This window comes from Schistocerca serialis, chromosome 6 (assembly GCF_023864345.2).
Source record: "Schistocerca serialis cubense isolate TAMUIC-IGC-003099 chromosome 6, iqSchSeri2.2, whole genome shotgun sequence".
In the NCBI taxonomy this organism is placed as follows: domain Eukaryota; kingdom Metazoa; phylum Arthropoda; class Insecta; order Orthoptera; family Acrididae; genus Schistocerca; species Schistocerca serialis.
In genome coordinates this window covers 647,743,338-647,767,777 of record NC_064643.1, presented here as the reverse complement: position 1 = coordinate 647,767,777, position 24,440 = coordinate 647,743,338, and the positions used below count along the sequence as shown (strand labels likewise).

Sequence of the window (24,440 nt, the reverse complement as noted above, 5' to 3'; positions counted from 1 at the left end):
CCCTTTATATACATTAGAAAAATATCATGTGTACATGCAGAATAAGAAGTGCTTTGGAGGAAAAAATGTAAATAGCATTCAGAAAACCATATATTTGTGATCTTGTCACATGATAGTCAGTGATGTATTCAGAATAATGTATTGTTGTGTTATGTATCAAGAATTGTAAACTTCGCTGTTTTTGTATATTTCCAACAACTCATTTGATGTTTATTATTATTATACACCAAAGTTGTAACACATCTCACATATCATATTAATCCACAGAGATCCGCCTCATTATGAAGGTTTAAGTCTTCGAATCATATCATGGAGATAAGTTAAATAGTGACTGACTGAACTTATTGTTTCATTTTAAAAACCAACTTCGTAAGTATCTAACTTTAGGTAAAGACTTTGGAAATACATTTCATTTATTGAATGTATCCTCACACTAACTAGGACATCAGAATGAATTTAACAATATGGTTAATGCTTTATATACATAGGTCTGTGTGTTCAAAGTTGGCATTGCAAAGTTAATATATATTATTCCTAAAACAGAGTCTGGCATGGCTGGCACAAAGAAGATCATCTTTTTAGCATGCATTTAAGATCCAATACTTTTTTAAAGAATCACTATAACAGAAACCTTCTTTTTACGTGGCTACAAAAGATGTGTTTTCTCATGCCAATACTCTTTATTTCATCTTAATATATTGTTTGAAAGGTCATCTTCAGTGTCAGTTTGCTGCATTTAACTAATTATCAACTCCATTAGTGAGCTTCTAATCGTTTCTGATGACACGAGACAGTGTGGTACTGGGGTGCAAGACTCACACGTCTCTCGCAGTTGACTTACGTATTGTGTGCAGCCGATCTTCTCCTCGGGTCAGATGGCTACGTCGATCTTCACAAACTCTTCTTCCCCAAAGACTATAGCTGGTTAAAGGAATTTCAAAATAGACTTGTTTTCTACTCTTGAATTATTCTGTACTCTCAGGATACTTTTTGTTCAACTCTGTTATATTTTCATCTCCACAATAAAATAACTTCACAAGTTTCACATAATCATTCAACTCTCACACGTCAACTCCATCTTGGACCATTAGATACTAACAGATACAATTACAATATGCTTGGTTTAATAACCACTATAAAACCAGTTCTTGCTTCTAGCAAGTCCAACACCAGAAAATCAAAATGTAAGTGTCTTTAGTTCAATACATAATTCATTTGTTCACAACAAATATAGTCATTACACCATCAAGGAATAAAGCATGCTTGCTCCTTGTACTGGACATACAGTTTCTATGGCACGAGCAGCAAACACTTGCCCATGCCAATCAACCGTCACTATTGCAGTATTCTCCCGATACACGTCCATCCTGCACACACACAGAAACCGGCAATGAGGTAGACACACCTCCACTCTCTCACCCTCGTACTTAAAATATCAGGTGTTCGAGATGGTGGAAACTCAGTGTCTCTAGAACTTACACCGAAATTCTCAAGGCACTACATGCTCAAGTTTGACTTTTCTGTAGAGCATTCTAAATTACTAACAAATCATTATTCAGAAAGTGTACCTACACTCTTCCAGAACTAACAGTTTTGTTAGTATTTCATTTTCACTCTTTGTAATCAGCAAAATTTTTGTTCCTGCTGCATCATGATCCAAAACTGATTGTAATCTCAAGGATCGGGACACATTTGAGTATGCCTGCTGACTACAAATTCAGAAACTGTTGACACTGAAAAACCCACCGATGTGTTTATATTTTTGCTGTCAGTTTACTTCAAATTTCTTCAATTTCCATTGTGATTCAATCCATTAACAAAAGTCCCAAGAGAGAAGATATTATTGTAATTATTCGTAAAGTAATGAGGACCCAAAATATGGAAATATATTTCCCTTGCTGTCATTTTCAGTGAAGTTTTTAATTTACTCAAAATGGCAACAACCATTACAGACTCTTCAAATTTTAAATGATTCTTTCCTCTTATAACACAATGAGGACTACTTTCTGACACTTGAGACTGAATCAGAATATGTAACTTCTGTTGGTAAAAGCCAGGTCTGTTTCTAGCAAAAGATGTGGTCTGTTTCCTATGTCACAGCAGGTAGGCTTTGCCCCTACCCCTTCATGTAAGTTGGCAACAGTCCTATTTTTTGTAGTCAAAAGGTAGAGGGGTCACCTTTGAACCCTTAAATGCTCAGAGTGCCACCATGTCATCCCCCGGGTAGTTTGAGATTTGATAAGGATGAACAGATTCAGCTCCGTTAACATTGTAGAGTCACTTTGTTATGGGCACTTACTACCTCGCACTTATAGTGACAGCTAACTGCTGTCACCTCGAACAGAACATACAGATGTCATTCACAAACAGGCAATGCCTCATTCGGTTTGGTGGGTGCCACTATCTTGCACTATAGCCACAAAATGGCGATACCAGCCATGTAAAAAGGGTTCGCTGTGACCTGTCCCTTTTGTCCCATGGGCTGGTACCTTGTGGTTCAGTACACTCTGTGTAATTGAATTCCTTCATTCAGTCTTCACCTAGCACATTACTGGCATCTGTATAGTCCAAAGAACTTTGTATCAGGTTATGTGGTTTCTGTGCTCTTTTGCTAAGGTGTCTGTACATGTAGTCTGTGGCCTTTAGTGTTGCTTAATGTCAGTGAAGGTGGCCTTCAGCTGAATGCTGTCTAACTATATCTTCACCACCTCTGCAAACTGGGACACATTTCTTTAATGCTAGTTGCCTGGAGTGGGAGTACTGTTAACAGCCAGTGAGGAGGGCAGTACAGTATCATCTTCAGTCCAGTGAGATTAATTAAAGTGCATGTAGTCTTGGGAATTTGGAAAATTTGTGGAGAAATTTTCACCATAGACAGAAAAAGCTTTATTTTATAGAAATTACTGCAGTTTGCATCTAGAGCATTATTAAATTTATTTATTTACAATCATAATTTTGTTTATTGTACCATAGTCAATTTGTAGCTCTTATGAAGTGTGTCAGATGCATATTTGTTCATCTCCAGTTGTGGAAAATTAGAAAGGAAGGTCTGGCCATTCAGACAGCTGGATGAAAGGGACACCCCCTCATGTGAGGATGAATGGAGACAAAATGATGGTGAAGCCATCAGAGTACAATAGTACATAGTTAAGCATGGTGGCAGCTTCAGTCCAGAGAGATTGAACAGTATGAGAAGTAAAGATGGGTTAAGGGATAGAGAAAAGAGAAGTGAAATGAACAGAGCAATTAAGAGATAGGAGGAAAGTGATAAAGAAGAAGGAGAAATCAAAAACAAAGAGAAATATTAAGATAAAAAAGTAGTAATGTAATAATTCTCCTTAAGAAAGCAGTAATAAGTCCACAAACTAGCATACTTTTTTTTACTGTTATACGTATTATGACAGGCACTTGGAACTTTGGCTACTGAGGCTAAGTATTGACTAACCATTCTGTCGCCTTGTAATTACGTCTTAGAATTGCTGTCTCTTTGTGTCTCATAAGTGGCAGGAAGGTGAATAGAAACCCCCATTACAAAGCCTGAAAAGGATATAGGACAAATTTCTTTTGTAATTTCATGTTCTGCCCTTGACTGGAATCTGAAGACAAATCTCCACCTGCAGTTGGTTACTGTTGTTTCTGAAATATAATGTTTCATTAATTGTGAATAGGAACTAATTAGTTAATATAAACAACATATTTTTAAGCTGTAAATACTCCTTTTCTTGTTTCAGAGCGTGATATTGTTATAAAGTTACTGTGGACTGTGAAAAGAAACACAAATGATCCTTCAACAAGTGGAATTATCACTGACTCAAAGGATTGGGTTATTCAGGGGCGAGTAAATAATGTCAGAAATCCAGAACTTGATAAGTTGCTAAAGCTGCTGAAAGGAGACAAAGGAGAAAATTATGTTGTGTTGCATGATGTGCTTCCAAAATTTTTAAAAGTTACAAATAGGGAGACAGCTACGCCTGTGACGCAATTTATGTATGGGAATGGTATGTATAACTCTTAATATTTTTTCACCTTTCATAAATGTTTTTAATTTTTTTTTCAAGTACTATAACAGAAGGAAACATATCTGAACTGTGACAGTTATACTAATGATTGAAGTGTCAAAATTGTCAGTCACAAACTTACAATTTGTGAACCTGACAGACTTGTTCAAAAATTGAGATAATTAATTATGCAGCACAGTACTATGTACTACATTTTATAAGAAGTAATAATTGTGCTTGGATCTGTTTTGTGTACTTGAAAAGCCGAGATCTAAAACAGCTGAGTGTACTACTTACATTTTAGATATTTTGATACTTGTAACAACAAAGTGCGTATCTCACTAAGGCTATTACTGAATCATCTTACTTTCATTGGTCAGGCAACCCTATGCAACACATGCTGGACAAGGACAGAACACCCATAGGTAATGCTGTGTAATTACAACAAAATGGAAGGGATAGATTGTTACCCATCACATAAGGAGGCATTGAGTCAAAGATAGGCACAGTGGAAAAGAATTCTAGAAATGCTCAACTTTCATTCTTAGTCTATGATCAGATGTAAAAAACTCACACACAGTCTCACAAACACAACTCTTACACAGTATTTCTAGAATCCTTTTTCACTGTGTCTGTCTGTGACTCCATACCTTCTCTATGTGACGGGTAGATCTATCGTTTCCATTTTTTAATTATTCCATCCTGGATTTTCCATTATGTGTGCAATTATTGTGATAATATCAATACTACAAAAGTATACATTAGGACAAAGCAGGCTCATTGCTATTGTGATTGTTTTATATGAGATCGGTGTCTGAATGGCGCCCACACACCTTCTGATGTTTAGGGTATGAGATATAAGTTCAATATTAAGCATGAAAATCTGGATAAAGTTAGATTTGGCAATACTAAAATGTAACAGTAATGCACACCATCTTATGCTCTCCCCCTGCCCAATTCCTCCTCCAAATAAGCATCTAATTCCGTTTTATTCACAGAACAAATAGTTTATGAACATTCACTCTTGTATTCTATTCTTCTCTTCCATTACATCTTACTAGCCTCTGAAAGCTGCCCCACCTCCCGATATCGCTGTATACAACACATTATTTCCATTATCTGTACCAGAGGGATGGTGTGTTGTTTCCATCCGTATAGTGCAATCATCACCAGCTTGCATTTTTTCATTTGACCTAGCATTATGGGTCTGCCATTATAACAGCTGTTGTCTTGGTGTAGCTTTTTATGACATACTTTGTCATTTTCTGAAGCACAATTTGATTTCCCGAGGATCAATATTAATTACTTGCTCTTTCTGAGTGTCAAAAATTGTACTGTGTAGATTATAATTTGTAAAAAAGCTGTAGTTTTATATCTATACTTAAAAATGTTTCTCTATGTGTCATAAATAAAGAAATTATTCATAGAACATGAAATGTTCTGGTGATCTTTTCCAAAACAAATGTCATCCTATCCCACAGATATCATTGTCTGAAAAAAAGGAATGTTGTACTTATTTTGAATCTTTCATGAGACTCAACTCGAGTAGCATATTTCAGGTACTGGAGTTTCAGAAAAAAATCATTTGCCACATGTTTACTGTGCTGGTAGAATATCGTGATCAAGGAAATTATGTCTGTTAACTAGAAGAATGGGTAGCTTTGAGGGATGAAGTAGTGAAGGCAGCAGAGGATCAAGTAGGTAAAAAGACGAGGGCTAGTAGAAATCCTTGGGTAACACAAGAAATATTGAATTTAATTGATGAAAGGAGAAAATATAAAAATGCAGTAAATGAAGCAGGCAAAAAGGAATACAAACGTCTCAAAAGTGAGATCGACAGGAAGTGCAAAATGGCTAAGCAGGGATGGCTAGAGGACAAATGTAAGGATGTAGAGGCTTAGATACTGCCTACAGGAAAATTAAAGAGACCTTTGGAGATAAGAGAACGACTTGTATGAATATCAAGAGCTCAGATGGAAACCCAGTTCTAAGCAAAGAAGGGAAAGCAGAAAGGTGGAAGGAGTATATAGAGGGTCTATACAAGGGCGATGTACTTGGGGACAATATTATGGAAATGGAAGAGGATGTAGATGAAGATGAAATGGGAGATACGATACTGCGTGAAGAGTTTGACAGAGCACTGAAAGACCTGAGTCGAAACAAGGCCCCCGGAGTAGACAACATTCCATTATAACTACTGACGGCCCTGGGAGAGCCAGTCCTGACAAAACTCTACCATCTGGTGAGCAAGATGTATGAAACAGGCGAAATACCCTCAGACTTCAAGAAGAATATAATAATTCCAATCCCAAAGAAAGCAGGTGTTGACAGATGTGAAAATTACCGAACAATCAGTTTAATAAGTCACAGCTGCAAAATACTAACACGAATTCTTTACAGACGAATGGAAAAACTAGTAGAAGCCAACCTCGGGGAAGATCAGTTTGGATTCCGTAGAAACACTAGAACACGTGAGGCAATACTGACCTTACAACTTATCTTAGAAGAAAGATTAAGGAAAGGCAAACCTACATTTCTAGCATTTGTAGACTTAGAGAAAGCTTTTGACAATGTTGACTGGAATACTCTCTTTCAAATTCTAAAGGTGGCAGGGGTAAAATACAGGGAGCGAAAGGCTATTTACAATTTGTACAGAAAGCAGATGGCAGTTTGCTTTTGAAATGTGGTGCTACAGAAGAATGCTGAAGATCAGATGGGTAGATCACATAAATAATGAGGAGGTATTGAATAAAATAGGGGAGAAGAGGAGCTTGTGGCACAACTTGACTAGAAGAAGGGATCGGTTGGTAGGACATGTTCTGAGACATCGAGGGATCACCAATTTGGTATTGGAGGGCAGCGTGGAGGGTAAAAATGGTAGAGGGAGACCAAGAGATGAATACACTAAGCAGATTCAGAAGGATGTAGGTTGCAGTAGGTACTGGGAGATGAAGAAGCTTGCACAGGAGAGAGTAGCATGGAGAGCTGCATCAAACCAGTCTCAGGACTGAAGACCACAACAACAACTACTATACTTTCTATTAATTTCTTAAAGTATAATCTTGTGAGGTATGGCTTCAGTTGCTCAGTGGATAAGTGGCAGATTATAACTCCAGAGGTCGAGGATTCGATACTTATGAGGAAAACACGACAAGTGCCATTATTCGATTTCCCTGGAACTTCATTCAGTGGAAGAGGAGTCAAAATAAATGAACATATGTCTCGGCTTACCCATACATACTCGACAATTTCTGAAAAAAATGATGGTCAAAGTTTTTGAGGTACTTTATGTGCCATTTACCATGCAATGTCCTCGGTGAAATGGTGGTTTGGTGGTTAGTGTCAAGGTTTTTAAATTTGCGCCACTTGTTCAAAACCTGATTATTGTTTTTATTTATTTTATTTTTATTGTGTTCATTCATCTACCCATGTCCATAGAAGGTTACTGCATGAATGTTTCTTATCAAATTAGGGGATACAAGGGAGTGATAGTAGTAGTAAAATTACAATTGGATTTCTCAATAAGAGTCATACGTTTATTGTACAGTACATATGTGTATAGTATATTGAGGAGTCACAATATTTTTAAATTATTGTATTGTAATACTTCATTCTCATAATAATTCTTACATTTTGCCGTGCAGTCTAAGGCATCTTGCCACGGTTTGCATGGCTTCCCCCGTTCGATGTTCGAGTCCTCCCTTGGACATGGGTGTGTGTGTTGTCCTTAGCATAAGTTAGTTTAAGTTAGATTAAGTATTGTGTAAGCCTAGGGACCGATGACCTCAGCAGTTTGGTTCCATGGAAGTTACCGCAAATTCCTTTTATTTTATTCATATGTTTATTCTTCAGGAAAATTTAGTGCATTCCCTGGATGGTACCAACTGTAGAAACATTCCAAAGATAGAACATATTGAACTGTAGGCTCTCTGTAATTGGTTGGTTATGCCAGTTCAAGGACCGGAAGAGGGCAAGAGCATATCACCTCCAGTTGGACCATTCTTAGCAAAGCATTTCAGTATTCGAAATAACCTTAAAGTTGAAGACAGTTTTACTTTAATCTTGCTCTACAAGAGACTGGAATTAATGAGGGCTAACGATTTAGACCATATTCACAATATGAAACAAAACAAAAAATTGTGCTTCCCATACTCCACCCAAAACTATGAGCTTAGCCTCCAGAACTTTCCATATTGTTTAGATCCAGTAAGAAAACTGTAGAATTTTCTGCTGTAAGAAAAGCTGCTTTCCATGGAAGTATTCATAAGGATCCATAATTTAGCACAGTATTAGATCAAGGAAGCACCTAATATTCAGCCAAACATCCATTACAGCCAGTTGGATTATGGTGTCTCATTACTTGTAATATTGTATATCGTGTGCAATAATTAAGTAATTTTTTTTGTTCTTTCCATTCAGGATATTCTTATTTTATCGCTTCAAATTTTGCAAATAATAACTTTGATAAAATTTAATTTGATTTTCATGAGCAGAGGACGAGCGATCGTACCGAACTGTTTTCATGAATCTCTACCACGGACAGTTTACGGACCTTCAGAGCACGCAGCAATGGTGGGAAATGACAGAGAACTGCAGTGATATCAACCACAAGCTATATCTCCAATATCTACCATATTCAGACTGTGACAGTCTTGTCATTTATACATTCAATGATAAAGTGTTTCCAAGGACACTTTCATTCCTTTCTGCAGGAGGGTGAGTAACTTACTACAAGTTTTTCTGCTCCAAATTTACAATCGTTCCTCTCTTACATAGTATCACCCTGTTCATGTGGTTAATAATATATAATAATTCGTGCTGATTTGGAGAACAAATAGAAATAAACAAATGTAATTAACAAAACATTTGATTTGGCCAACAATGGTAGTGTACGTAAAATCAGTACTTACTTATTTATTGTGAAATACTTTTTTTTTATTTCCAATTAATTTGGCAGATAAGAGATGGTACTACTATTTAATCAGTCAACAATGCCAGTTGAAGTTTCGTTAACTTCCCCTTCCCTTGTAACTAGACACAGTGTTTCTCCTACAACTGCAAAGGTATAAAAAAAAATTATGTCTATAGATTTATCATCAAAAACTTAAAAATTATGCTACCACAATAAATTTTGGTTTAGTATTTATCTGCTTTTATTATCCACATTCTCAGAGTTAACACTCAAATCTCTTCTTATGATTCCAGGAACTTATGTGAAGCATGCAAATATTTGAGAATTCAGATTTATGTAATATATTTGTAAATTGAAGTTTTTTTAATGATTTGTTTAATCCATTTTCCACTTTGCTGTCCAGCATTCACATAAAAATTGTTACAATTTCTTCTGCTCAAATAACTTTGCGATTTCTTTTCAAACTATTTCTATTAGCAGCTCTCCATGAGCACTGCCTAAGAACATGTACATGAAGCTGTAAACTTTGTTTATTTGTTTGTTGGTCCTGTGGATGGAGGACTGTACAGTTTACAAAATATATTGGACCATTCCTGAATTATGATAGACATTTCTTGAAATTTGTTACACACATCAGTTACGTGAAAGGTAATGTTACGTAATATTTTGTTATTGTATACACTTTACAAAAACAATCTTATTTGGTGCTCCAATATTGTTTCTCTAGAGACTTTCTTACCATATGCAAGCAGTGCTTGACCAAGTATCTCTTCACTGATGATTTGAAATTGTTTCTGTCTATTATTATTTTTGTGGATTTTGGTTATGTATTATACCATGGACCTTGCCATTGGTGGGGAGGCCTGCGTGTCTCAGCGATACAGATAGCTGTACCGTAGTTGCAACCACAACACAGGGGTATCTGTTGAGAGGCCAGACAAACGTATGGTTCCTGAAGAGGGGCAGCAGCCTTTTCAGTAGTTGCAGGGGCAACAGTCTGGATGATTGACTCATCTGGCCCTGTAACACTAACCAAAACATTCTTGCTGTGCTGGTACTGCAAATGGCTGGAAGCAAGGGGAAACTACAGCCATAATTTTTCCCGAGGGCATGCAGCTTTACTGTATGGTTAAATGTTGATGGCGTCCTCTTGGGTAAAATAGTCCCCCATTTGGATCTCTGGGCAGGGACTACTCAGGAGGATGTTCTTATCATGAGAAAGAAAACTGGTGTTCTACGGATTGGAGCGTGGAATGTCGGATCCTTTAATCGAGCAGGTCGGTTAGAAAATTTAAAAAGGGAAATGGATCGGATAAAGCTAGGTATAGTGGGAATTAGTGAAGTTCAGTGCCAGGAGGAACAAGACTTCTGGTCAGGTGAATTCAGGGTTGTCAATACAAAATCATATAGGGGTAATGCTGGAGTAGGTTTAATAATGGGTAAGCTACTACAAACAGCATAGTGAACGCATTATTGTGGCCAAGATAAGACATGATGCCCACACTCACCACAGTAGTAAAAGTTTATATGCCAACTAGCTCTGCAGATGACGAAGAGATTGATGAAATGTATGATGAGTTAAAAGAAATTATTCAGGTAGTGAAGGGAGATGAAAATTTAATAGTCATGGGTGACTGGAATTCGACAGTAGGAAAAGGAAGAGAAGGAAACATGGTAGGTGAATATGGAATGGGGGTAAGAAATGAAAGAGGAAGCTGCCTGGTAGAATTTTCACAGAGCATAACTTAATCATAGCTAAAACTTGGTTCAAGAATCATGAAACAAGGTTGTATACGTGGAAGAGGCCTGGAGATACTGGAAGGTTTCAGATAGATTATATAATGGTAAGACAGAAATGTAGGAACCAGGTTTTAAATTGTAAGACATTCCCAGGGGCAGATGTGGACTCTGACTGTAGATTAAAACTGAAGAAACTGCAAAAAGGTGGGAATTTAAGGAGATGGGACCTGGATAAACTGACAGAACTGGAGGTTGGAGGGAGTTTCAGCAGGAGCATAAGGGAACGATTGACAGGAACGGGGGAAAGAAATACAGTAGAAGATGAATGGGTAGCTTTGAGTGATGAAGTAGTGAAGGCAGCAGAGGATCAAGTAGGTAAAAAGACGAGGGCTAGTAGAAATCCTTGGGTAACACAAGAAATATTGAATTTAATTGATGAAAGGAGAAAATATAAAAATGCAGTAAATGAAGCAGGCAAAAAGGAATACAAACGTCTCAAACATGAGATCGACAGGAAGTGCAAAATGTTTAAGCAGGGATGGCTAGAGGACAAATGTTACGGTGTAGAGGCATATCTCACTAGGGGTAAGATAGATACAGCCTACAGGAAAATTAAAGAGACCTTTGGAGAAAAGAGAACTACTTGTATGAGTATCAAGAGCTCAGATGGAAACCCAGTTCTAAGCAAAGAAGGGAAAGCAGAAAGGTGGAAGGAGTATATAGAGGGTCTATACAAGGGCGATGTACTTGAGGACAATATTATCGATAAGGAAGAGGGTGTAGATGAAGATGAAATGGGAGATATGATACTGCATGAAGAGTTTGACAGAGCACTGAAAGACCTGAGTCGAAACAAGGCCCCGGGAGTAGACAACATTCCATTAGAACTACTGACGGCCTTAGGAGAGCCAGTCCTGACAAAACTCTACCATCTGGTGAGCAAGATGTATGAGACAGGTGAAATACCCTCAGACTTCAAAAAGAATATAATAATTACAATCCCAAAGAAAACAGGTGTTGACAGATGTGAAAATTACCGAACTATCTGTTTAATAAGTCACAGCTGAAAATACTAACACAAATTCTTTACAGACGGATGGAAAAACTGGTAGAAGCTGACCTCAGGGAAGATCAGTTTGGATTACATAGAAATATGGGAACACGTGAGGCAATATTGACCCTACGACTTATCTTAGAAGATAGATTAAGGAAAGACAAACCTACATTTCTAGCATTTGTAGACTTAGAGAAAGCATTTGACAATGTTGACTGGAATACTCTCTTTCAAATTCTGAAGGTGGCAGGGGTAAAACACCGGGAGTGAAAGCCTATTTACAATTTGTACAGAAACCAGATGGCGGTTATAAGAGTCGAGGGGCATGAGAGGGAAGCAGTGATTGGGAAGGGAGTGAGACAAGGTTATAGCCTACCCCCATGTTATTCAATCTGTATATTGAGCAAGCAGTAAAGGAAACAAAAGAAAAATCAGAGTAGGTATTAAAATCCATGGAGAAGAAATAAAAACTTTGAGGTTTCTCTGCTGACATTGTAATTCTGTTAGAGACAGCAAAGGACTTGGAATAGCAGTTGAACGGAATGGACAGTGTCTTGAAAGGAGGGTATAAGATGAACATGAACAAAAGCAAAATGAGGATAATGTAATGTAGTCAAATTAAGTCGGGTGATGCTGAAGGAATTAGATTAGGAAAGGCGACACTTAAAGTAGTAAATGAGTTTTGCTACTTGGGGAGAAAAATAACTGATGATGGCCGAAGTAGAGAGGATATAAAATGTAGACTGGTAATGGCAAGGAAAGTGTTTCTGAAGAAGAGAAATTTGTTAACATCAAGTATAGATTTAAGTGTCAGGAAGTCGTTTCTGAAAGTATTTGTATGGAGTGTAGCCATGTATGGAAGTGAAACGTGGGCAATAAATAGGTTGGACAAGAAGAGAATAGAAGCTTTCGAAATGTGGTGCTACAGAAGAATGCTGAAGATTAGATGGGTAGATCGCATGACTAATGAGGAGGTATTGAATAGAAGTGAGGAGAAGAGAAATTTGTGGCACAACTTGACTAGAAGAAGGGATCGGTTGGTAGGACATCTTCTGAGACATCAAGGGATCACCAATTTAGTACTGGAGGGCAGCATGGAGGGTAAAAATCATAGAGGGAGACCAAGAGATGAATACACTAAGCAGCTTCAGAAGGATGTAGGTTCTAGTAGGTACTGGGAGATGAAGAACCTTGCACAGGATAGAGTAGCATGAAGAGCTCCATCAAACCAGTCTCTGGACTGAAGACATCAACAACAACAACAACAACAACAACAACATTATACAGTTTGATGCCAGTAGGGAGTTCACACTGATCTCTACTCAAGAACTACTCTTCAGAGACATGTGTCTCAGCAGTGTTGGTGCCCAAACAAAGAAAAAAAATGCAAAAGTATGACTTTATATAATATCATCACGAAGTGCAACAGCTAGATAACGTAAAATAACTGTTTTTGAAAGAAACACATTTGAAAAATTCTCAGAATTTTAAATTTTCACTGTTCACAAAGTGTTACAAATAATTGTGATATGATGTGTTCATTTAGTTTGAAAATGTTAGTACTTTTAAGTTTGTTCTGATTTTCCTTTCAAAATCAATTTCTTATTACTAAAAATGAGATCTCTACTTCTTGCACTGGCAGTGATGGTGAGTTACCTACTTCTGATTGCCAAAATAAGTCAACTGCTAGCGTACACACTTTTGTTTGTGAAGAAATACATACTAATGTTGAAACATACGAGAATTGTTTCAATCATTGACTACAAAGTGAAATCATCTGAAAAACCCTGTTATTCATGGATGCTGTTTTGTGAAGTTCAGCCAGCATATCCTCTGCTGTCCAGTTGACTTCCTGTTCTCATCTTCTTTCCTAATAGTGAAGTGGTGAATTAGATGATACTCCCAATCAATATCCTTCTCATGGGTTATTTCATTAACAACATAAGGTTTGTCACCCTTTCTTCTTGTGCATCTGACAATAGTCTTTTGGTCTGTAGTAATTGCCGAATTGAGTTGCCTTCCATTTCACTGTAACCAACAACCATGCAGTTTATATCAATGGTTTCTAGGTTAGGTATTAAGTAAACAGCAGCCAAGCACATTGAGGTAACAAATTTGTTATTTGTTTCTACTGTGTTCTTCATAGCGATCACTAAAACAGGAAATTTTGTTTACCATTGCAGGGAGAAATTTGAAATTTTTGCACAAACAACTTGCCATCTTGTATCTCTATTTCTGACCACAGCAAACAGTCCTGAAGCAGCCAAAGCCCACATTTACAGGAAGGTATATTCAGAAATGTACAGTCTCAGTTTCCCACATCCTAAAAAAGTCCACTGTCATCTATGCATGGCCTGAGTACCATTGGGTCAATAAAGATGAACTTAAACCTAATTATAATGCTCAACTTTTAGCAAAAGATAGCACTCAAGAGGAGAAGAAACTAGACGAGAAGCAAGCAGATGCAACATTTGTAAGTTCAGCTTTAATCTCCAGCAAGTTTTGTTAGCACCAACTGATCCCACCAATTATTCTTTCTCTAATAAGCAATGATATAAATCTTTCAATTTTACATTGTATGACCTAAAATCAAAATAAGGAGATTGTTTCACATGGTTGGAAAATGAGGAAGCTGTGAGATAGCAAGCTGTTTGTAAGAATATTTCAAATCCCTTCCTGCATTGGTAAACCACATTTCCTATTTTAGTGATTACAGTGGAGGACGCAATCTAAACAAATTTGTTGCTGCAATGTGCTGTTCAGGAAATACCTAACCTAGAAGCCATTGATTCAAAATTCATGGTTGTTGATCATAGTGAACCTGAATGCTGCTCAATAATTCAGTAATCCCTACAGAGCAATCTTCACTCTTTACAGCATAAACTGGACAAGAGCAATGTTCACCAAACATTGATGGCAGTTTAGACAGTATTATTAATGAACAGTCTGCAGCTCGTGGTCTCACGGTAGTGTTCTCGCTTCCCGAGCACGGAATCCTGCGTTCGATTCCCAGCGGGGTCAGAGGTTTTCACTTGTGTCAAGATGACTGGGTGTTGTTGTGTTATCTTCATCATCATCATTCATCCCCATTATGGTCAGAGGAAGACAGTGGCAAACCACCTCCACTAGGACCTTGCCTAGTATGGCGATGCAGGTCTTCCGCATCTCTCCCCACTCTGCGTCAAGGAGTATGGGACTTCATCATCATCATTAATGAACAGGCTATGACATTGAAGCATTACAACTACATAACTCAGTATATCAAGTTCTAGCATTATAGTTATCTCCTCATTGGCAGCCCATATTGTGGCACAACTGGGCAGCTCAAGATATCTATTTTTTGTTGAAATGTGTATTGTGTCACTACAGTAAATCCTGAGTAGTATCCAGTTGTAGCATTAAATTGCCTAGTTGTAGCATTAAACATGGCACATCAAGTGGGCTAGAATCATACAGATAACTCAAAAGTCCAAAAAAATTAGTTACCTAGTTGGCGATACACTATCATAGCATAGTTGGTCATGACTCATCTACAGGAGGCGATATTTCAATACTGCCAATAGGCACACATAAAAGTGCCATACGCTGTCCTAGTTTTCGGAACAAATAGTAACTACTAGTAACTTGCTTTTCCCTCTTAACTTTCCCCAAGCTACCTGTCTTGCTCCTCAAGTATGTAATCGTACTGTTGATTTATAACAACAAATTTTAAATCTATTATTTTTTCTTTTGTAACAGATTTTCTGGGTAGTATGGATATGGATTTTAATTTTGCTAACACCGTAATTCAGAATTTCAGTGTAATAGTTACAAAATATTACTGTATCCTCATTAATTGACAAATAACAAAATTAGTGTTTGTTTTCACTGTTTTATTACATAACTGTTTAATTACATAACTTTATTTCATTTGTAGCAGAACTGTACCTTTAAATTTGCACACAAGATAGTTTACTTTAAACACTTATGGTGCAGAAATAAAGTATTCTGTGTAAGTAACAGTTTCTATAAACTTCACCCATGAGTTATCAAAACGTTGACACTCCTTTCTTTGACACTCCTGTGTGTGTTTTTTCTGATTCTGTATGAGTCTCAAAAGCCCTGACAAGTTTTAGCCCAAGTGATTGAAAATTCATATTTCAAATTTTATTACTCATGCAATTCATTATTTTAAATTGAATAGCATTTATTATATATAAATTGCTCAGTGATAGTCATAACTTATTGCACATTGTAATCTTACCCTCCCTCATATCACCTGTTGATTTTCATTCCTTTTGTAATTAGCTTCAAGAGGAGTAAGATTTACAAATAACTTTTTTACTTGTCTTCTTTTCTTTTAGTTGGCCCCAGTTCATCACATCTAGAGGTTGATTCTTGAGGTTGAAATTTTTGACATTGTAGGTTCCAAGTGACATGATAATGTTGAAGTAAGCGTGTTCCACAATTTCTGTTTCTGAAATTTTATTATATCACATTTTTCTATATCAGACTGTCTTTACAATCTTCACTTTTAAATCAAGAATTAAATTGTTATTGCCAAAATTGAAAAACACATCCGATCACATCAGAGGCATACCCACTACTACTAACTCATTCTGCGGTAATATCAATATTCCAAAGAGTTTTCAAACTTTCTGCCAAATGACTCTCTACAAATCCATACCACTACTCTATAAATGATTCCAGAAATAAATTTCATAATTAGCATCAGATTGTGCAATTAATAATAGGAATCTTAAGTGTGCCAAAAATTTCGTAATTTCAGATGTTTCTAAAAGTAGAGTAATTTTAACTGTACATATAGTGCTCGTACATATTGATTGTGATAAAGAAAATAAAATAATTTCCTTTTATTCATTTTAGCCTGAAATATAATAAACACCTGAGATAATATTGACCTGTTTAAAAGTTAGAAAGTATTTTTGGTATCGATAACTTCTTTTGAATAAAGTTAATGTTAGAGGAGGGTGTCCTTTTACAATGTAGGTGCTCATAACTTACAAACAGTTGGATTAGACATGGCTGCCTAGTAACGCATAGCCAATCCTCTTGTCCTAAAGAGATTTCGAGACATGACCCCAGAAAACATCAGAAGCATGGCCCAACAACCACTTCCCACAACACTTGGAGGTCCACACATCTCACTCAGTGGCATTACAGTTCTACATCTACATCTAAATATATATTCTGCAAACCTCTGTGAAGCACATGTCAGAGGGTACTTCCCTTTGTACTATATATTAAGGTATCTTCTTGTTCCATTTGTGTATGAAGAAGGGGAAGAAAGACTGCTTAAATGCATGTGCATGTTGTAGTTAGTTGAATCTTGTCTTTGCAGCCCTTACATAAGCAATAAGTACAATACTATTCCTAGATTCTTGGTCTTCAAACTTTGCCAATAGGCTTTCACAGGATATGGGATGTGTCTACAAGCATCTATCAATTCAGGTTTTCCACCATTCCCACAGCACACTTAACAGTTGAACAAACCTGTGATCATTTGTGCTGTACTTCTTCATACGCATTTAATATCCCTCATTAGTCTTAGTTGGTTTGGATCCTTCTCACTGTAGTGATATTCTAAGATGAGACATAAATAAATAAAAATAAATAACATGAGTGAAGTAGTTTTAAAGTTCTTGCATAACATTTTTTTTTTAAAATTATGCACAGGTTCTTACATATTTCAATAGGGTTTAAAGATTTCATGGCTTGATGTGCAGCACTTCGTTTCTTGGCACATAGTTCTTGTTTGCCTCTTTGTTCACAAAATTCACTTATGTTTTTCCTACTTTTGTTGTTCTCAGTTTGACAGGCTGGAGTAAACTTGTTTCCAGTAACAAACTTCACAGAATGTGGTTGCTTGTTTTCACTTACTGGTCTGCTTTTGGGATAAATTATTTCACAGGCCAGAATTACCTTTGTACTGAGAACTACTTTCAAAGCCTGTGTTTTCTTTTTGTTTACAAATGAATTTCTGTATGTGCTCTGCTCAATCACAGCTTATGATTTTCTTTCATGAGCTACGCAATTTATTACACATAACTTCAACAATTTTCTGCAGACTCTTAATATGTTCATTTAGCTTTTTTGTAACGTCACTGTAGTGCACACACTGATAGTTTTCAACCACAAAACTGTGACACTCACACACAGGAGTATTACAGACAGTCAAACTCACACCATATTGTATACCACTATGTTGTATACATTCATAGAATAGTGTTAAGTAGCACAATATTAGAAATCTCACAAATTTATCAAAATATTAATTTGTTTTTGTGCATCAACATCAACTAAACACTCAGTCTTGTCTCAGCTGACTTGAATAAAGCTCATTTCCTCTTGTGTACAGAAGTATTGACATTCTACAAAATGTACAGCCACTCAGCTTTTAAGCTAAAAATAATGTAATAATACTGTAGGCATCACTTACATTTTGCTAGAAATAGCTATGGACAGACAAGATAACTATCAAGACACAAACTTTATGGTCATTAACTCATTGGGGTGAAGTGAGATGATGTCGTGTCTAAAATTACCCTCTGTGACACACTTAACAGTATATCCAAAATGTTGATGTAGACAGAGTTTGCCAGAGTTTTAAGGGGTAGAGCCATGTAGCAGCTGACCCTCGCAGCCAGTGGCATTATATCAGGGAAGCTTGACCGTCTGTGAAGGTTCAGTGCTTCAACATGGACGATCTCACAGTCATCTCAAAATACTAGTTCTTTGTACATAACTTGGTTATAGAGATCTGAAGTTTTAACTTTATACTTGTCAGATAAGAGCATATTTTCTCATTATGTGTATGCTCATAGCAAATGAAAACCCCTCGATATTGGCCATTCACTTTTGGTAGAATGTCATGTAAGCTTCTGGAAAGGTGTGACTAATTATATTTGTAGTGTTTCAGGTTGAGGACAACATGCATTATGTCAGCAGGAGGTTACAGAGACATTAGGAGGTTACTGAGACATTGTGACTGTTCTCTTCCAACAGTGAAAGCTATAGACATAGGCTTTGTCAGCAATAAATTGGTGTGTGTGTGTGTGTGTGTGTGTGTGTGTGTGTGTGTGAGTGAGAGAGAGAGAGAGAGATATAATATAGACACGCACTGAGAGAAAAAAAACTGCAACACCAAAAAATAATTACTGTAGAGTAATGAAATTTTGGGAATAAATTTGTCTGGGTAACATATGTAGATGATTAACACTGCAAGATCACAGGTTATTGTAATTGTGAGGTATCCCATTGCAAATGTGAAATGCCGGTACATTAATAAATAGTGTAACCACCAGAATGTAGAATGGAAGCATGTGAACATGCATGCATTGTGTTATACAGGTGCCAGATGCCTGTTTGTGGGGTGGAGTTCCATGCCTGTTGCATTTTGTTGGTTAATACAGGTATGGGTAATGCTGGTTGTGAATGATGCTGGAATTGTCATCCAGTGATGTCCCAATTGTGCTTAATTCAAGACAGATCCGGTGATCGAGCAGGCCTAGCCAACATGTTGGCATTTTGTAGAGCATATTGGGTTACAAGAGCAGTGTGTGGGTAAGCATTATCCTGTTGGAAAACACCTCCTGGAATGCCGTTCATGAATGGCAGCACAACAGGACGAATTACCCGATCGATGTAGAGATTTGTAGTCAGGGTGTGGGATAACCACAGGCGTGCTCCTGCTGAGTCTAGGATGTAGATAGGCTGGTTGCAGGCCCTCAACTGGCCTCCTCTGAGCCAACACACAGTCATCACTGGCACTGAGGCAGAACCAGCTTTAGTTCTCACTTGAAACCACTGAAGTTGCAAATGGCAGTGGCTTGAGGTCAGTGGAATGCAGGCTACGGGGCATCTGGCTTGGAGCTGTCCTTTGAAGTACATGATTTGGAATGGTTCATTGTGTCACTGTGGTGCCCAGTGCTGCTCAAGTTGCTGCTGGGGATGCAGTACAATGTGCCAGAGCCGTATGCCAAACACAATGGTCTTCCCTTTCGGTAGTGCCATGTGGCCGTCGAGACCCCATTCTTCTTGCGACCAAATGTTCCTGTGACGAATGCTGCCAGCAGTTGCGTACAGTGGCTACATTCCTGCTAAGTCTTCCTGCAATACTGCAGATGGGACATCCAGCTTCTTGAAGCCATATTACACAACCTCATTTAAATTCATTAAGGTGTTGATAATGGTGTCTTTGTCACCTTAAAAAGACATTCTTGACTAACATCAACTCACCGTATTGAATCTCAAAGGTAACTAATGCTCATGACCTTTACTGTGTGTATTTAAAGCAAACTTGATTTGTGTCCTCATAGTGGCACTATTAGCGCCACTCGTATGTGACTGGTGTGAAAATTGAATAAACATCATCTTTCTCATGTAGAAACACACCTACCACCTTTGTTTATGTTGCACAAATTCTTTTTTGTGCAGCGATTTTTGTTACATAATTTTGTAGTTTCTGGTACTCCACTGAAGAAAGATTTTTGTTAAGAAACTGTCTAGCAGGCTGGTCAACTTTATCACAGAAGCATGTCTTACTGACTAGCTCTCCTAAAAATTAACTGAAACTTTTTTGTGTGTGTCTTTTGTTCACATTAATGACTAGAACAGATACAGTGATGCAAACATGGATCACCACGCTCACAGTCTAGGTGCAGAGTTCATAGCCTGATAAATCAAAATACATGCTCTTTTAGGGGGTTAGTTCGTTTTGTTCTTGCATCACTCCGAGGAGCTACCGTGTTTGTAGTTTTAGAGGTCTATATTGAGTAACCATCTTGCTTTGGAGAAGAATGAGTATTGATACCTCAGTTAGCATATGTTTTGAGTTTGTATGTACCATGCAACATATAATTTGAAAGTCCATTGTTAAGTCATTTTCTCAAATAAATTTAAATTAATGTACCCTTGTACCTACTATTTGTCCACGTATAGATGCTGAATGATCCAAAAAGTTTGATAAAGAATATTGACTGAAGCTTACATCTAATGATAAAGTTGCATCTCATAGCTCTTGACCGTATAGAATTCCCCTCTCCCCCTCCTCAACGTGATATGCATTCTGCACATATTGCTCCTTTAAATCAATTAATGAGACATTTTTGTATAAAATATGCATACAGTTTGTGTGTATGAAATAGGAAAAGATCTGTGCTAAGAGTAGGGCTAGTCATTAATGTGAACAAAAGACACACACAAAAAAGTTTCAGTTAATTTGTAGGAGAGCTAGTCAGTAAGACATACTTCCGTGATATGTATTTCAGCTGAAAAGTATTTTGCTGTGTATTAGAAGAAATTGACATGAAATGTTCTTTTATTTCCCGAGACTCTCATAAGCAATGTTATATCCTTGAGAAAAGATGTAATTGTTTTTTCTTTATTTTTGTAAATTTCTTGTTTATTGAAACAGAACACTGAGATAAAATGTTTTTTTACTAGAATCATCGGCTTATATACAACATTGGTATTGGTAGCCGGTAGAGTGATTCGCGGCTTCATCTCTGGAGCATCCTATAAGATAATGTTTACTGAACTTCCTAATGTGGATCGTGTTCTACAGGTAAATTATAGACTTATCAATGGTCCAGAATACTGTTATTTATTAATGTGTATGTTTACATTGTCAGAATCATCGGTCTGTACACCACTTTGGTGTTGGTTGCAAGTAGCTTGTTGAGGAATCACTTCACTGGACTTTGCTTCAAGATCATGTTTGATGACATGCCTAATGTGGATAGGATTCTTCAGGTAAGAGGAGTTCCCTGAATTGCTGAAGTAGCGGCTTCAGTGGATGCTCCAGTTAGCTGGCTGAACAGTGTGCTTGGAGGAATGCCAGTTACCATCTTAGAAGTGCTATATCTGCTTTCATTTTTATGTCCATGTCATTCACATCTGACTTAGATTTAGCAGGAAGAAGCTGGAATTTTAGCTTTCTGTGCCATGTACTTGATGAGACAATAGGATTCAATAAATGTACAAATATTTTCAAAGAACAGGTTATGTCCCATTATGTTTCACTGCTCTGCTGTATGTTGTAACATATCACAAATGAAATCAATCGGCATCTGTAAATACATCCAAATAAACATACATTTGTTTCTTTTTCTTAATAGGTCCACATTTAGTTTGGATCTTTTCCTTTAGAAAAATTCTAAATATATCATGCATAATGTGTACATAGCATAAAATTTCATCGTGTACATAATCATTATCATCAGTCTTTTTTTATTTTGCGTTTACATATTTCATTGCTAAAGCATCAGACAAGCACTTGTATAAGCACATTCTTCTTCTTCTTCTTCCTCCTTACATTCCATAGAAAAAGCGTCGTTGCAAATTTCAGTATTATTGTAGGTGCAATAAATATATGTATATTTTAAGTTTTTTTCAGATACACCATTTTAATGTATCTCATCTGGAGTTTGACTATATCTCTCTCTCTCTCTCTCTCTCTCTCTCTCTCTCTCTAGATGTCAGTATTGGCCTGTGTCAGCTTCCTCCACCCTTTAATTCTCTTTCAGTTCTGCAATTTAAAGCACAGGTATCTAAGGCTGAATGTTGTAAAGCACTTCAATGTTTTACCATTTAGTCATAAGTTATATTACTAGTGTAAATATTGTTATACATTTCTTACATACATTTGTTTACAAGTAAGAAAAGATAAATATATAATAAATAAATATATAATAAATAAATATATGATAAATAAGTATATACAATGTTAATCTATAAATTATATTTCAGCTATGTCACGACATATACCTTGTGAGAGAAAGTGGTGAACTTGCCTTAGAAGAAGATTTGTTTGCTAAGCTTGTCTTCCTCTACCGGTCACCAGAAACACTTATCAAATGGACCAGACCGAGAGAGGAAGGGGAACTTGAAGGCGATGAAGCAGGAGATGTTCGATCAGCTGCTATGCAGTAATCATAGTGCAGTGTTTATTAATTTGAAGATAGGATGCATTGTGCTGTGTGTCCATACAATATGAAACAGTTTCATTTTGCTTTGAGAAAAAAGTGGATTATGGACAACATTGCTGTTTCAGAAAAGGTCAGATTACTTAATGAAGTAATTTCCAGTTCCTCGAGTATCAGTCTGTTACATGACAAAGAAACATTTTCAGGGGGTTTATTCTTATGTGAAACATGGTTGACATTAATCCACAAGATGTAGCTGTGCTGTTTTAAGCATCTGTATCATATTGCAAAAACGGGAGCTGAACTCCACAAATAATCCATAAAAATTAAAAGATTGAAGTTTGACTTCCTCAGTGACATTGGACAATATTCAGATGATGTGGCATGTGTTGCTTGCAAGGCTGAAGTATTTCAAATACTATTTTATTTACATTGCCTAAATGAACATAGTAATGCTGTATTTATATATTCTTTATATTTAATATGATACTGTTGGGTAGTGCTTTTTAACATAATTGTAACTGATACAAATATTTAGTGAACTTTTATATACTTTTATATGCTAGTGTGAACATGATCATATAACTGCTGAATGATAAATGCTATTTTGTGGAATTTAGCACATTACTTTACAATACAGTCCTGTTTGATGAATGATTTATACTAATGAGATTTGTAGTGGTTGTTTTGTATGGTGCAGTGAAAATGACTGGAGATTGTGATTATATTTCATCCAGTGGCTTATATATAAAACAATTTTGTATATCTATGTTTCAGTTAATAATGTTTATTTTAATTACTGGCATGCAAGAACTTCCACACATCCACAAACTGTTGCAAAAATATGCTGTTCATATGCAAATGAATAAAAGAGCTTTTTTTACATACATGAACAATTAGTATTTTTGTTGTTATTTATCAGTAAGTAATGAAAAGTTGTACACATTTATATATTGACAGTCGGTAACACTATCGTTCAATTTAGCTCCTGTTGTGAACTTTGCTACTAGGATATGTAAATGCTCTGAGACTGCTATTGATAATATCTTTGTAGACAAATCTAGGGAAAAAAAGTCATATCACAAAACCAATAGTGAATGGGCTATCTGATCATGATATCTTGTGTTAAATGTTGAAACCTGTCAGGATAAAAAAAATCTATTAAATCTGAGTACAAGAGGGTAATAAATAATTCAAAATTGAGAAATTCAGGAAGTTGCTCAAAGACATGAACTGGATAGATGTTTACAATACTTCTGACTCAAATGGAAAATACAATCCATTCATTAATAAAGTTATCTCCATTTTCGAAAATTGTTTTGCCCTAAAGGTAAAACACATCACACAGAAGTCAAAAAATAAACTGTAGAGTACACAAGGAATAAATATATCATGTGGGACAAAAAGGAGACTGTATCGACTATCTAGGAACAGCTCTGACATTAGAATTGTAATACATTACAAATAATACAGCAAAATATTGAAGCAAGTAATCCAGAAATCGAAGCAGCTTTATTATGAGAAAAAGATAATTACATCAGGCAATAAAATAAACACTGTGGGGCCAGAAAGGAAGAGGAACAGATAGCTCTAAAAATAAATGACACTTTGGTAACAAGTACATGTAGCATTGCAAACCTCTTAAACAAGTACTTCATTTCTGTTACTGACAGCTTGGGGTTATCAGGTTCAGTGAACAGTGCAATGGAATATCTGAGACCAGTCTTTAAAAATAGCTTCAGTAAAATGGAAATGACACACTCATCTCCCAAAGAAGTAGCATCCATTATAAAATTGTTAAAGTCTAAGCA

The 24,440-nt window shown here is 36.6% G+C and overlaps 1 protein-coding gene across 1 annotated transcript in view; it reads left to right on the top strand.

Moving 5' to 3' along the window:
• LOC126485089 (piezo-type mechanosensitive ion channel component) overlaps positions 1-23,508 on the top strand; it is a 699,946-nt gene extending 676,438 nt beyond the window's left edge. Inside the window, exons 44-47 of the mRNA XM_050108694.1 lie at positions 3,732-3,998; positions 8,492-8,714; positions 21,149-21,269; positions 22,454-23,508. Coding sequence (XP_049964651.1) covers positions 3,732-3,998; positions 8,492-8,714; positions 21,149-21,269; positions 22,454-22,636 — 794 coding nt within the window. The 3' untranslated portion in view covers positions 22,637-23,508. The remainder of the gene's footprint in view (positions 1-3,731; positions 3,999-8,491; positions 8,715-21,148; positions 21,270-22,453) is intronic.
• Positions 23,509-24,440: the final 932 nt, after the last annotated feature.